A 15,523-nucleotide genomic window follows, 5' to 3' on the forward strand; every position below is an offset into this window, starting at 1 on the left:
TGTTTTTGATTTGATTGAGGTATTTGAGTTGCTTCAATGTCAAGTGTTGATTCCATACCTTTCCTAAGCGGTATTATTATATTTATATGTGGATGCTAATCTATCATGATCATCGAGATTGTCATGTCAATTCTTTCCAACCGGTGCGATTCTCTTCAAGATGATCCTATCATTTTTTTTCAACATTCACAGGATCAACTCTAAGTTTTCTCAACGGTGTTTGTTTCATCTGTCCCAAGTTGTCTTTGTTTTCCCTGCCCTCCCACCCTTTTTCTTCAAGGACTCGGAGTTCTTAATCAAGTATCCATTTTATTCATGTGAAGTCTCTTCATCCTTTTCTTTCAATGTTCGTATCCGGTGATCCTCATGAAGATTCTAAGGAAGATTCAAGTTAATCATTCTTCATTCTCTTTTCTTCTCCGGTGGATTCAATTCAAGCTTTATCGATTATATCCTTTCCTTGTTTCTAATGTTTTATCATGTCGGTGCACATCTTAATCATCCACCTCTTGATATTCATGTTTATCCGAAGTGCCGAAGATATCTCAGAAGATTCACGTTTTCCATTCTCAATCCGTTCAAGTTATTTCGAGGTGGATATCTTGTTCAAGCCATATAATTCAACTGGTGCTTTATCTCTTTCTCAGTAATCATTTCAACGGTGTTTCTCCTGAGTGCGCCGTAACCCACATGTCTTTTTCCAGGATCTTACCTGACTCTTCTAATTCTTTTCCAGAGTTATTCTCAAGTTCATTTCAAAGTTGACATAAGAATGAATTATCATCAGTCATATGTTTTCTCCAAGATCTTTCAAATTCTTTTCGTTGTTGATTCAACCTTCATATTCTTCATTATTCCGGAGTGTCTCAACAATTCATGGTGGTGTTTCTCGCCGTCATTCTCGGATTTTGAAGACCGAAGAAGAGTTTCTCCTCCAAATCTTACCATTCTTCCAAAGATGCGAACTTCAAGCTTGTTGCCATCCTCTCATAATTTTTTTCGATTGTGAGAATTCTTTCACCCATCCGGAGCAATTCAGGTGTATTTTTCATTTTGATTCTTCGAAGCCCATCATCTCAGAATTATTCATTCCAGCTTTTAGCTCTCATTCTCCAAATCTTACCGGTGCATCGTTCAAATATCCTCAAATCAGTTCATGATCTCTCCATTCTCATGTATCTAAATTCCCTCAAGCATCTTCATTCATTTTCCAATTCTTCCTGGTAAATTTTTCCTTTGCTACTTTCATTTTCGATTCTTACGGTGTTTCATCCAACATTTCTCTTCCTCGGTTATTTATCAATTCATTCGTTCTTTCCAATCCTACCGGTGGTTCGTTGAAGACATTCCCAAGTTTGCGCTATATCTATCTTAATCCTTTTTATGAGAATAAGTAGTATGCCAAATCCGTTGCTTGTCATCAATCTAAATTGATGAAGGATACACATAACATAATTCTTATTCTTGCTTCATCCAAGTGATTGTTTCTTCTTTCCAGAGTTGTTCATCATATCACATTCTTGGTTCGAGATGCTTCATCTTTTATTTTCCAGAGTTTCAAGTTTTCCGCATTATCTCGTCGCGAAGCTCCATTTAATCATTGCTAGGCTTCTCCCGGAGTTCTTTTCAACTTTCCTTTTGTTTGATCATTCTTTTATTACCAGAGTTCTTCACGGAGGCTCTACTTGGTGGTTCGTTAAGGATTCCTTTCATTCTTCAATTGTTCTTCAAGATTTCTCTCGAAGTTATGATCCGCCAAGATATACTCTCAAATAAACATGGTGCTCAACACATGTCTTGTTTTGAGGAGTTCAAGCATTCTTCAGCTCACATTCCGGAGTGCAATTCTTTCATATCTCATCTTTGAGGTGGTGTTATGTCATTCTTGATAATTTCCCTTCGTGTTTCATGATTCACAAGTTATCAAGAATGAGGTATTTTAAATCCATTAATCCCTTCGTTGGAGTTATCTTGTGTCATATTTCACCTAAAGCCTTCCCTAAGGAATGTTGCTATTGTGGTTCTTATCAATGATTCAAGTTATCTCTCTATCATCTTGATGGAAGAAGTGTTTCATCTATTCTTTGTTCCCGATCAATCGTTGCTTTCGGTGGCAGAATTTCACCTCAGTTTTGAGATGTTTTCCATAAGCCCACTACAAGCGTTTTCATTTTATTGTTGGTTTTCAACAACCCCATTTTAAACTTCTTCGAAGGGTGCTTTCCAAGCTCATTTGTGGCAGAAGTTGTCATTTTCTTCTCCATTTTGTTATTCCAATGATATATCTTCTATTTTTTCTTTCGGAGGCTTTGTGAGGTTGCTCTCTTCACTCATCATCTCGAATTGTGAGGACAGTGTTCTTTTCGTGATTATCCATTTAACCGGAGTGTCGTGTCCTCTTTTCAAGTTCTTCCCATTCTATCAAGTTGTGCCTCCCTTCTCAACCAGAGTGTTGTCTGAAATCTTTCTTACCCATTGTGCAATTCTTTCAATAGTTCTGGAGGCAGTGTGTTGTTGATCTCATCAAGTGTCCTCTCATCTTGTCAAATTCATGTTCAATTCCTTTCATTTACAGTCGGAGTGCTGCCCAAATTATATCATTCTTTTTCATTCTCTATCTTGTTTTAACCGGAGTGTTGTGTCTATCATTTCTCTTCTAACCAGACTCTCATCCAAGTGCTTTCATTTTGCCAAGTTCATATTCTTTGCCTTCCTTTTCCAACCGGAGTGTTGTCGTAATTGATCCTTATCGGCCCTTGTACATCTCGTTTCAACCGGAGTGCTTGCATGTATTTCTTGTCCTTTGCAACCCTTTTCTTATGCCTTTCAACATACAAGGTTTTCCGTAATGTTCCTTGTTCCCCTTTTCTAATGGAGTGTTTTCAACTTTGTTCATCTCTGTTGTATTCTTTATTTCAAGTTTTCAACCCCTCAAGGTTCTTTGGTTTCACTCATTTGTCAAATAAGCAACTTAGTTTTACCTCTTCCACTTCCTCTTCTGTTTTCCCCTATGCCATCCTAGATCTTGGGACGAGATCCTCTTGTAGTGGTGGAGTGTTGTAACACCCCGAGACTGTTGCGCCAGGTGTCTTCCAGTTATTCATTGTTGTTGCCTTGTCATTTGCTTGCATGTCACATCTTTGCCATGTCATCATCCGCATCGCATCTGCATGTTTTCAAAACTTGCATCCGTCCGGGTCTCCCAGTTCTTTCCGTCGTCCGTTCTGAGCCCGTCCACACTTGCACGCGCCCGCGGCACCTCCGAGATATTATTTTATAAGTGGCCGGAAAATGTTCTCGGAATGGGATGAAATTTGGCGTGCGGTGTTGTTTTGTTGTCAGTAGGCCGCCTGCCAAGTTTCATCGCATTCGGAGCTCGTTTTATAGCCCAACCGTTAAACTATAGCGGCATTATAGCTGGTCAAACGTCGGACGTTTTCGGTCTCCGGAAACAGACGCCGAGCCTCCCTCTCTCTTCTATCGTCTCAGCCCGAGGCCTTCTGCACAACCCACAAGCTCCAACCCACCCCTCCTCGCGTCCGGAGCCATCGGATCGCGATCGGAGGCTCCGAAAATCCCCTAGAACCTCAACCCTAGCCATTTTTGCTATAAAAGGGAACCCCCTTTCCAAATCTGGACATTCCTTCCCCTCCTCCTCGTTTTCCGCGCCCCCAAATCATCAGCCGATGCCGCCTTCCTCATTTTCAGCGCCGGCATGCTCCCCCGCTGCCACTTGTCGCCGCCAGCACCACCCAGCGCCGCCGCCACGTCAGTAGCGTCGCCGCGCGCAGCCAACCCCTACGCGCCACGTCGCCCTGCCTCCCTCCACCTCCCGCACGGGCCTGCCGGAGCCCATCCGCGGCCCTCCCCAGGCCGATCTGGGCCCAAGACGCCCGCACCGTGCCGCCGTCTTCGATCCGGATTGGGAGGAGCCCGATCCCGAGCTCCTCGCGCCGCCCGAACTTCTCCTCCCCGCCCGCCGGCGACCTAGGCCACCTGAGCACGTCAGGGCTCATCGGAGTGCCGTTGGGGATGACCGCCTCCTCCCAGATCGCTCGCACCTCGTTCCCCATGCTCCCTTTCTTCCCTCTCTCCCCCTCACCCGAGCCTCTCACCTCTCTCTGCCCATGGTCAGGTACCACCGCCGGAGTGCCGCACCTCGCCGTCCCATCGCCGGCCAGCCTCGTCGTTGCTGGAAATGGGCCGACCTCCCACGGATCTGGTTGCCCCTTCGCCCCGCCACCGTCTCCGACCTTCGCCGCCGTCCTGTGCCGTCGCCGTACCACCATGGCAACGCAGCACGCCGGCGTTGACCGCTGCCTTGCGCGTGGGCCAAATCCACAGCAGGCCCAACAGCTCCCCAGCCTGCTTCCCCTCCAACTCATGGGCCAAGCCCATGGTGAGCCACCGCTGCACCTCCCCCTTCCACTGTTGGGATGACCAGTTTTGGCCCGTTTCATGTTTTTTTTCTCCAGAACGATTTTCCTTTTATTCCAGGAATTTGCAGTTTTGCAGAAAAGTCCTCCTAGTTCATGCATAACGTAACTCACAAATGATGCATCAGATTAAAATGATTTATATATGAAAGTTGCTTAGAATCTTGTCTAGTTTCATAATATCCAACTTTCATGCATGTTTAAAATGTTTAAACTGTTGTTTGTTTAAATTTACTTAAATGACATGCTAAAATACTTTAATTCATAACTTAATAACCATAGCTCCATTTTAAATAATCTTTATATGTAAATGGGGCAGAAAAATGCCTAGTTTAACATGGTGGCATTACTTTGCATGTTTAACAACTCTAAAATTGTGTATAGGGAATAACAGTACCAAATTCATATTATGCCCATGAGGATTTACCGGAATTGTTGTTCGTTGTGCCGGCCTTATTTAAACTTGTCTAGATAGGTAGTTTTCATATGCTTCACCTCTTGCCATGTTTAACAACATTTAATATTGTTGTGTACATAAATGAGCGAGAACTAAATATTTGATGTGGTGTTTCGTCAATATGCAACTCGTTGCATATTGAGCTCCACTTAATTTGTAGTGTTGTTTGTTGCACTTTGCCATGCCATGCCTCATTAAACCGGACATGCATCATACTTGGTTGTGCATCATGCCATGTTCATGTGATGGTTGTTTACTATGTTGTTTGCTTCTTTCCGGTGTTGCTTCTTCGGGTTTGTTCCGATAACGTTGCGTTTGTGAGGATCCGTTTGACTATGTCCGTTTGTCTTCTTCATGGACTCGTTCTTCTTCCTTGCGGGATCTCAGGCAAGATGACCATACCCTCGAAATCACTTCTATCTTTGCTTGCTAGTTGTTCGCTCTATTGCCATGCCACGCTACCTACCACTTGTTATATCATGCCTTCCATATTGCCATGTTAAGCCTCTAACCCACCTTCCTAGCAAACCGTTGTTTGGCTAAGTTACTGCTTTGCTCAGCCCCTCTTATAGCGTTGTTAGTTGCAGGTGAAGCTGAAGTGTGTTCCATGTTGGAACATGGATATGTTGGGATATCACAATATCTCTTATTTTAATTAATGCATCTATATACTTGGTAAAGGGTGGAAGGCTCGGCCTTATGCCTGGTGTTTTGTTCCACTCTTGCCGCCCTAGTTTCCGTCATACCGGTGTTATGCTCCTTGATTTTGCGTTCCTTACGCGGTTGGGTGTTATGGGAACCCCTTGACAGTTCGCTTTGAATAAAACTCCTCCAGGAAGTCAGCCTGTGCATTCGGTTTTTTCGGTTTGATTCGGTTCGGTTTATACGGTTATCGGTTTATACGGTTTTTATACTTCGGTTTATACGGTTTTATACATAGATACGGTTCGGTTTCGGTTGTAACCGTTTGCTTTCGGTTCGGTTTCGGTAATAACCAAATTAACCAAAGTTGACGCGAACTTCTGATCAAGACATGGTTCTGCTACATGAAGAAACAAATTTAGTATATGTCCAATACAAGTAAGGGGTACAACCGTACAAGCACAACCTAGTGACGTGTTTGAAGAAATTCTACACAATTTATGTTCCAGTACAAGCACTTAGTACATACAAGCACAATCTAGTACAAGGTCAAGACTACAAATACAAGCACCAGCAAAACTACATAATAACACAAGGCACAAATCAATCCATTACAAGCACTTAGACACTTAGTACATATCCAGTACAATAACATGAAGAAATTCTGGAACAGTACCTGTCCAGTACAATAACATGAAGAAATTCTGGAACAAAGACATGTCCAGCATGAATCAAGCATGAGAACACATCAAGATAATAAACTCCATTACAAGTTCATATGAAATTCTGGCGCATAAGAGTACATTAAATTCTAGAACAACCAAGTTCGACACAGCCAAAGTTCAACATATTGCAAAATGGGTTCAACACATGACAGATGACACACACAAACTTCATCACTTCAGGCAGCAACTTGCACAAGTTTCCACTCCAGTTCCACACATGAAGATCAATCAATCGATATTACACCATTATCCTCCAATCGAAGGGCTCCCACACCTACAAAAAGTAACAGAAATATTGCATGATCAAGTAAATAACATAAATTTTGCATGGTCATTGAAATAACTGAAATGCACATCCATTTAAGTACCTTCCTCCAGTTTGGTCAACTCAGCAAGATCAAGTTCAACATTGATAGGCTTACTACGCAGCCAATCTTGTGTACATATCAACGCTTGGAGTGTCGCTGGTGTCAAAGAGCTTCTAAAGTCATCAAGAATACGGCCACTAGTGCTAAAAGCTGATTCAGAAGCAACCGTTGAGATAGGGATTGCTAGTATATCATGAGCCATTTTTGACAGGACAGGAAAGCGAGCAGCATTCAACTTCCACCACTCAAGAAGGTCAAATTCTGCAGTCAACTCTTCGGTATCCTCAGCTAGGTACTTGTCTAATTCAGTTCTCATATTTGAGCTAGTGCTACCCTCTCCACAAGTTCTCATTCTCTTCTTGTTGTAGCGTGACCTCATAAGAGAACTTTCAGAAGCATTTTCACTAGCACGAGCTTGTGATGCTAATTCACTAGTAGAACTGGTTCCATATAATTCTTTGTATTCTCCAAAAAGAGAGACAAATTCATTGTGTGAAGAAGTCAAGATTCTGTTACCTATTATACAGCCATAGGTGTCTTCAACCATGTCCTTAAAGAAATGAGATTCCTTGATCCTTGCATAAAGAATTAAGACAAGAGAAGACAAGTTAGAAAGACATTAAGAATAACATACATATATTTGACAAAAGAACAACAACCAATCAACCACATACCTAGGATCAAGGATGGCCGCAATGAATATATATTTGTTCATCTTTTCAGGATCACCCCAATACTTCTCATACTTCGCTTTCATCTTGAGAGCCATGCATTTAAATATTTCATCATCACCACAAATCACATGATCACTCCATTCACCCAACAAAAAGTTAACATCAGCAATCTCTTCCAAGAAGGTGTTGGCTGTAACATACTTGGTGCCAGAAACCTTATTAGTGAGGTCATAGAAGTGTTGGAGGAATTGTTTGAACTCACGAATATATACCCAATCACTTTGAGTTGGAGGACCCCACTGGTCAAGAGCATCGGGCTTAGGTTCTGGACCAGTTTTTTCCAACTCGGTCTTGTAGTTGGGATCATGAAGTGCATATTGCTCAAATGCCCTCTCAAATTTCTCAACATTGTCTAGCATTACAAATGTAGAGTTCCATCTAGTAGCCACATCAATATTAATCAAACCTTTGCTCGCTACCTTGCTGAGCTGCACACACTTCTTAAATACATCCAGTCTAGTTGGGGAGGCTCTAACAAACTTGATAGCATGGCGAATTCTGTTTACAGGATGGCACATTATCTTTAGCCCATCTTGAACCACAAGATTAACAATGTGAGCCACACACCTCATGTGAAGATATTGGCTTCTTGCATGTGTGCAGCCCCTATTAGTCAAAGATCTCTTCATGTAGGCTAAGCAAGTGTCATTAGAACTCGCATTATCTACGGTAATAGTGCACACTCGTTCAATGCCCCACTCAATCAGTAATTTTTCTAACAATTTCCCAATATCGTCCCCTTTGTGTCCATCTACCAAGACAAAGCTAATAATTTTCTTCCTAAGGTTCCACGCAGAATCGATGAAATGTGCAGTAAGAACCATGTAGCTTTGTTGTCTTTTTGATGTCCATGTATCAGTGGTGAGGCAAACAGTTTGACGTGAATCGATGAAATATTTTCTAAGCATAGCATTCTCAGTTTCATAAAGAGCAATGATATCTCTATACATAGTGGTCCTAGATGGCACATTGAACCTAGGGCAAGCTTTAGACATGAAGAACCTAAAACCTTCTTTCTCTGCAAATATGAACGGAAGCTCATCTACCACAATCATGCGAGCAAATGCTTCTCTAACTTCTTTCTCATTGTATTGCCAAGGAACCACAGAGTTGCCATCAGCACAAACTTGGTAGGTAAGCTCGGTCTGATTGCTACCGATGTGGGCAAGATTTTTTTTGCAAATCTTCAAATGGTTTACTAAAGAAGCAGTACCTGCCGATGTGGATTTGCAACCCAATACAGCACTACAATAGTTGCAGTTTGCATGATCCGGATCATCCACCTGAATTGTGAAGTGTGTCCATGCCTTTGACCTCTTGTTCCTTTTCTTGCTAACACTGTCAGGGGTAACATCAGGTTGTGTTTCAGGTAAGGAACCTTGACTAGCAACATAACCAGCACCAAGGTTGACACTATCAAACACCTGAAGAAATAAGTTAGGTAGTTCCCATTCAGATTAGTACTAATAACAGAACCAACACTGAAGAAATAATTTTTCAGTAGCAAACAAACACTACTGCAGCCGCTACTACTAGTCTACTACTGAAGAAATACTTGTTTTTCTCAGCCACTACTACTGCAACCAAACTGAACCAACTATGTTACTGAACAAGTATCATGAGATCAGGGAGATGCTATGCTACTGAACAAGTATCCAACCAGATCGAACTCAAGGTCAAAGAATGGGCTTACCATGATGGCGTCGACGGCTCGTGTTGCTCCGTGGAACCGTGCGTCGGCGAGCGCGACGGAGGGCGGAGCCGCGGATGTCAGCGAGTCGGTGACTCAACGGCGTGGAGGAAAGAGGGCGGAGCCGGAGGTCAGCGGCGATGCAGAGGACGGACGGCAGAGGTCAGCGTCACCGGTGTGCGCGATGGAGGACGAAGGGGAGATGGACGGACGCACGGAGCTTCGCCTGCTACGGAGCCGCGGAGGGGCCGGATCTGCGGAGCGCGGATGGATGCACCGGAGTATGACCTAGCTAAGCTAGGGCGCCGCCGCCACCCATATTGTGCTCTGTGCGGCTGGCCTCGGTCTCTCCTGTGCCGCTGTGCGGGTTGCGGCTCTGCGTGGTGACTGGTGAGCGTGAGGGACTTGTGAGTTGACCTAGGGCCATTGCCTATTGGGCCGGCCGACTGGGCCTGTAATTTTTTATGTTGTTGGGCTTTCGGTTTAGTTCGGTTTAACCGAATTTTTTCGGTTTTAAACCGAAAAAACCGAATTGAGTATGGTTTTGGATTTTGCAAACTGAAACCATAACCAAAACCTAAAAAAACTGAATTTTGGGTTCGGTTTAGTTTTTTCGGTTCGGTTTTTGGTTTTCGGTTCGGTTTTGCACAGGGTGACCAGGAAGGCCCAACCTTGGTTTTACATTTGCCTAACACCTATTATCCTTCCCTTGGGTCGGCCAACCCAAGGGTCATCTTTATTTTAACCCCCCGGGCCAGTGCTTCTCTAAGTGTTGGTCCGAACCGAGCTGCCTGCGGGGCCACCTCGGAGAAACTTGAGGTTTGGTTTTACTCGTAGCTAGTCTCATCCGGTGTTGCCCTGTGAACGAGATATGTGTGACTCCTATCGGAATTGTCGGCACATCGGGTGGCTTTGCTGGTCTTGTTTTACAATTGTCGAAATGTCTTGTAACCGGGATTCCGAGACTGATCGGGTCTTTTCGGGAGAAGGAATATCCTTCGTTGACCGTGAGAGCTTGTGATGAGCTAAGTTGGGACACCCCTGCAGGGTTTTGAAATTTCGAAAGCCGTGCCCATGGTTATGTGGCAGATGGGAATTTGTTAATATCCGGTTGTAGAGAACTTGACACTTAACTTAATTAAAATGAATCAACCGCGTGTGTAGCCGTGATGGTCTCTTCTCGGCGGAGTCCGGGAAGTGAACACGATTCTTGTGTTATGCTTGAACGTAAGTAGCTTCAGGATCACTTCTTGGTCACTTATAGATTCTCCACCGTGCGTTGCTTCTCTTCTCACTCTTACTTGCGTAAGTTAGCCACCATATATACTTAGTGCTTGTTGCCGCTCCACCTCACTACCCTTTCCTACCCATAAGTTTAAATAGTCTTGATCTCGCGGGTGTGAGATTGCTGAGTCCTCATGGCTCACAGATACTTCCAAATAGTTGCAGGTGCCGATGATACCAGTGCAGATGACGCAACCGAGCTCAAGTGGGAGCTCGATGAAGATCTTAATCATTGTTTTGTGTCTTTTCCGTTTGATCAGTTGTGGAGCCCAGTTGGGACGATCGGGGATCTATGCATTTGGAGTTGTCTTCTTTTACTTTGGTTCCATAGTCGGACCTTGATTGTATTCTGGATGATGTATGTATAACTTGTATTGTGTGAAGTGGCGATTGTAAGCCAACTCTTTATCCCTTTCTATTCAGTACATGGGATTGTGTGAAGATTACCCCTCTTGCGACAAACCTACCATGCGGTTATGCCTCTAAGTCGTGCCCCGACACGTGGGAGATATAGTCGCATTGTGGGTGTTACACCGCTCCACATCAAACAACACACCCTCGCCTGCCTGCTTTGTCGCCGCCGCCGCCGGCCATTTTTTCGGTAAAATGGATACATAGATAATTCTAGCGCACACAGATAAAAGAAACGACCACTACTCGTTGCTTTCTGACTCCGACTCGGTAATGTCCTCCTCCAACGTCTGAATATAGGCGTCAGCATGCTGCTCGTCTTTAAAGTCCCAACCCGACGTTTCTCATAGCTTCAGATTCAATTGAGCGGCCTGCTTCCGCGAATGCTTGTCCTCCCGATAGGCGGCTCGCTCCATCCTCCTCGCGTCCCTCTCCAACCTCCTTTGCTTGTAGAACTGGCGTTCATCGACGATGTCATGCGGGAAGCATTCGCGCCACACCACCATGGCTTCCACGTCCATCGCGGCGATGGCGAGGCGACGTTGCCTCCTCCGATGGACACGACGATCCTCGTCGGTGAAAAGCCACGGGAGAATCGTCAGATCCTGCGCCCGCTGGCTCGACACGTTGGAAAAATTCATATCCTCACAAGGCCTCAGGAGGCGCCACGCCGCCACGTCGTGCGCGGGGGCCGCCTCCTCCGTGGTGTCGAAGGTGCCGAGGATGAGACGTTTCTCGTGAAACCAGATCTCGGAGGAGAAGGCGCCGGAGCGGCGCTTGCAGACTCCGCGAAAATCCGAAGCGCCCAGGCGGCGGCTCGACATGGTGGCGCAGAGGCGGCGAGGCTAGTGAGAGGGGGCGAGACGAGTGGGCGGCGGACAGAGTGTGGAGGGAGCGCCTTCTTATAACGAGCGCCGGCCGCGAAGCGCGCACGAACCTTTCCCGCGCGCTGGAGCGCCAAAACCAGTGCGCGCTAGGCCGCTGCCCCCCCCCCTCCCGCGCACGAACCTTTCCCGCGCGCTGGAGCGCCCAAACTAGGGCGACGGCATGGCCACTGGCATGATCTAAAACACGCGCGGTCATCAAATGGGTCAGCCCGTTGGGTGCACTGCCGACCCAAAACTAAAAGTGGACGGACGCGGGCGGCCGGCCGACCCAAACGGACAAAAAGCGGACAGAAACGCCGTCTGTTTGGGTCGACCTGTTGGAGTTGCTCTTATATTATGGAATCGTCGAGGAAATTGCACAAACCACCTACTTTTGGTGCTAGTTTTGCATAGAACACCTATTTTGTGCAAAACTAGCACCAAAAGTAGGTGGTTTGTGCAATTTCCTCTGGGGTCGTCCCGTGGGTGGCCATATTTCATATTTTGACCCTTTTCTGAAAGTTAATCGAGATCTAACCCTAATTTGTAAAAAAAATCCGGATCTGACCCTTTTGCTACCGTCAGGGTCCTTGGTGGTAGAAAACACCCCTACCATCAAACAGGCTGGCGGTAGGCTGTACAACCCTACCACCAAGATGCCCGGTGGTAGGTGCGAGCACGCTCTGTGTTTCATACTTAGGAAAAATTTACGGTAGGGCATGCAACCCTACTGCCAAGGGCCTTGGCGGTAGGCTGTTATACCCTATCGCCATGGACCTTTACGGTAGCAAAAGGGTCAGATTCCGAAAATTTTACAAACTAGGGTCAGATCTCGACTAACTTTCAGAAAATGGTCAAAACACGAAATTTAGCCTCCATGGGTATGTAGTTTTGCATGTTGCAGCGAAGCATCTATATCTATATCTATACCGATATAAAAAAACAAAGCGGTAGATCCAATTAATCTCGGCCATCAAATCATCTATACCAATGTAAAAAGACCCAAAGGGCAGATCCAACTGATCTCGGCCATCAAATTAAGTCAATCCAACGACCTAGACTGCTCCAATGGCGAGCGTTCAACGTGTTTAACGTGCAATTAATATCATACCGAATATTACGCTAATCACAAAATTAACACACAAATAATAGCATGCCTAATATCCGCATGCAATTAATATATTGCCTAAATATTAACGTGTGTTGCACGTGCGCATTACTAGTGTCAATCCAACGACCTAGACTGCTTCAATGTCGAGCGCTAAACACGTTTAGCGTGCAGTTAATTTCATGCCAAATAATCACATAATAACACGCAAATAATATACTACTTAATATACGCATGCACTTAATATACTTCCAAATTAACGTGCATTGCACGTACACATTGACTAGTATGTGAAAACAACATTTGTAAGGTGTGACGGTTTCTTTTTAAGAGAAAAGAGAAAAGGATCAGATCTATTACAAAAGTTTACTAAAAGTACAAAGCATCTCAAGCGTAATAAAAATTACATCAAGATTTCAAACAACCTAACATCGCCAGAACAAGCGCCAAAAGCCAGCTAGACACCAATGTCTTCGCCTCCTCTCCGAGATCCGCCCGCTCCGATTGTCCCCCATGGTTGTGATCCCCGCCTCCGATCAAAACCCTCCTCCGCCATATTCTAGGTTCTCGAGGAAGAACACACATGCGGACAGATGGCATTTCTTGGTTTGGCCCGAATCGATTGATCGTCGGAAACATACAACGGTTGGTCTCATCCAGATGCGCTAACCAGAGACACCTCCTCGACGGGATTGTCTTCTTCCACTGAATGAACATCGTCGAAAAGTAAAAAAAAATCTAAAAAAATGTGAGCACCCGTATTAAGTTTAGGACTTTAACCCTGATAAACAGGTTTCACCACAAGAAAACTAACAATCTCAGCTTGTTGTCAGCTGAAAGGGCTATATCTGTAATTACATCACCTCGCTTATGTAGGGCGATGTCAGCGGCACACTGTATGCTGGTTGGGAAACTTCCCTGAGGACCTCGTACATGGTAGGTGGTCAACGATTAGGTACTGTATTTTGTGGAAGGAGGTCAGTGGAGAGTGGAGATTGGAGGGTCGGGGGCTTTAGGAACCTTCGTAGTTTGTAGGCATAGCAACACAAGTTACGCAATGCAACTTAAACTATCAACTATTCAGACGCTCGGCCGGACGGCAATTTATAGTTAAGGGCGTGGTGGCGCCTCTAAATTAACCAAACTCACGCTCTCCCGAGTCCCAACACCAATCAAGCACATTGTCATGGACGCTAACCGTGACTCCAGCCTCGCCACCGACGACGAGCTCCTCCAAGCGCAGGCCGAGCTGTGGAACCACGTCTTCGCGTACACCAAGTCTATGTCCCTCCGGTGCGCCGTCGAGCTCGGCATCCCCGACGCCGTCCACCGCCGCGGCGGCTCCATCACCGTGCCCGACCTCGTCGCCGAGCTCTCCCTGCCCCCCTCCAGGACGCCCTACCTGCGCCGCCTCATGCGTCTGCTCGCGCACGCCGGTTTCTTCGACGCCGGGCCAGCGCCAGACACCTACGGGCTCACCCTGCTCTCGCGCCTCCTCGTCTCGGCGCCCGGCGCGGGGCAGGGCCTCTCGCCGTTCGCGCTCGCCATGCTGCACCCGATCATCGTGTCCCCGTCCATGTCGCTGGCGGCGTGGTTCCGCGCGTCCGACGACGCGGCGCGCGTGCCGTTCGCGACCGCGCACGGCGGGCGCGAGTTCTACGCGGTGGCGAAGGAGAACCCGGAGTTCGGCGCGGCGTTCAACGAGGCCATGGCGTGCGACGGCCGCTTCGTGATGGACCTGATCGTGCGCGGCCACGGGCAAGACCTGTTCCGGGGGCTCGCCTCGCTGGTGGACGTCGGCGGCGGGTCCGGCGGCGCGGCCAGGGCCATCGCCGCCGCGTTCCCCCAGGTCAAGTGCAGCGTCCTGGAGCTGCCGCACGTCGTCGCGAGCGTCCCGCCGGGCGACGGGGGCGTGGATTTCGTCGCCGGGGACATGTTCGAGCGCGTCCCGAAGGCCGACGCCGTCCTCCTCAAGGTTAGGCCTAGGCACCTTCCTCGGATCATGGACGAACTTGACTGATCCATGACGTCGCGTTTACTTTGGGACTTTTGTTCGCAGTGGATTTTGCACGGGTGGGGGGACGAGGAGTGCGTGAAGATACTGCGGCGGTGCAGGGAGGCGGTGCCGGCCGGCGGCAGGGTGATCGTGATGGACCTGGTGGTGGGGTCGAGCCCGGCGGACGCGAGGGCCACGGAGACGCAGCTGCTGTGGGACGTGATGATGATGGGAGTGGTGGGGAGCCCGGAGCGGGACGAGCGCGAGTGGCGCAAGATATTCGACGACGCGGGATTCAGCGGCTACAAGATCCTGGCCATCCTCGGGATCCGGTCGGTGATCGAGGTGTACACTTAGATTTCCTTCTCTCTTTTTGTTTGCGAGGAATCCTTGATTTCCTTTTGTCTCTGGTATTGTGCTCACTGCGAATGGACGCACTAGAGGGCCAAGGGGTCTATGGTGGCTTGTGGCGTTTTCTTTGACGAAAAAAAATCGACAAGGAAAAGAAAAAGAACCAATCTATGATGGCAAAAGGGGCGCGCCGGCGGCTACATGGCATTTCAGAATATTTTTTTTCAGTTTCCTTCTGGATTTCTTTTGCGTTCCAGTGTTCCAGCAAAAACTGTCATTTGTCTGTGTTTAAAACTGTCATCATCGTGAGTATATGCAAAAATGCCATCATCTTCTCCTGCTTCTGCTATCAAATCTTGTTAGGAGCTGATCAAATTAACCTTTTATGTGCCATGCGAACAAATACTGATATTCGATGTCCCTATCATGCGGTATTTGATTAGACTTGTTGAAGG

The 15,523-nt window shown here is 46.7% G+C and overlaps 1 protein-coding gene across 1 annotated transcript; it reads left to right on the top strand.

Annotated features, from left to right (window-relative positions):
- Positions 1-11,275: 11,275 nt before the first annotated feature.
- On the top strand, positions 11,276-15,248 carry LOC119272529 (trans-resveratrol di-O-methyltransferase-like). The gene is made up of 4 exons (XM_037553999.1): positions 11,276-11,461; positions 13,598-13,676; positions 13,837-14,696; positions 14,781-15,248. Exons 1-4 carry the CDS (start codon positions 11,276-11,278, stop codon positions 15,072-15,074), a joined length of 1,419 nt encoding a protein of 472 aa, XP_037409896.1. The 3' UTR covers positions 15,075-15,248.
- Positions 15,249-15,523: the final 275 nt, after the last annotated feature.

This window comes from Triticum dicoccoides, chromosome 3A (assembly GCF_002162155.2).
Source record: "Triticum dicoccoides isolate Atlit2015 ecotype Zavitan chromosome 3A, WEW_v2.0, whole genome shotgun sequence".
In the NCBI taxonomy this organism is placed as follows: Eukaryota; Viridiplantae; Streptophyta; class Magnoliopsida; order Poales; family Poaceae; genus Triticum; species Triticum dicoccoides.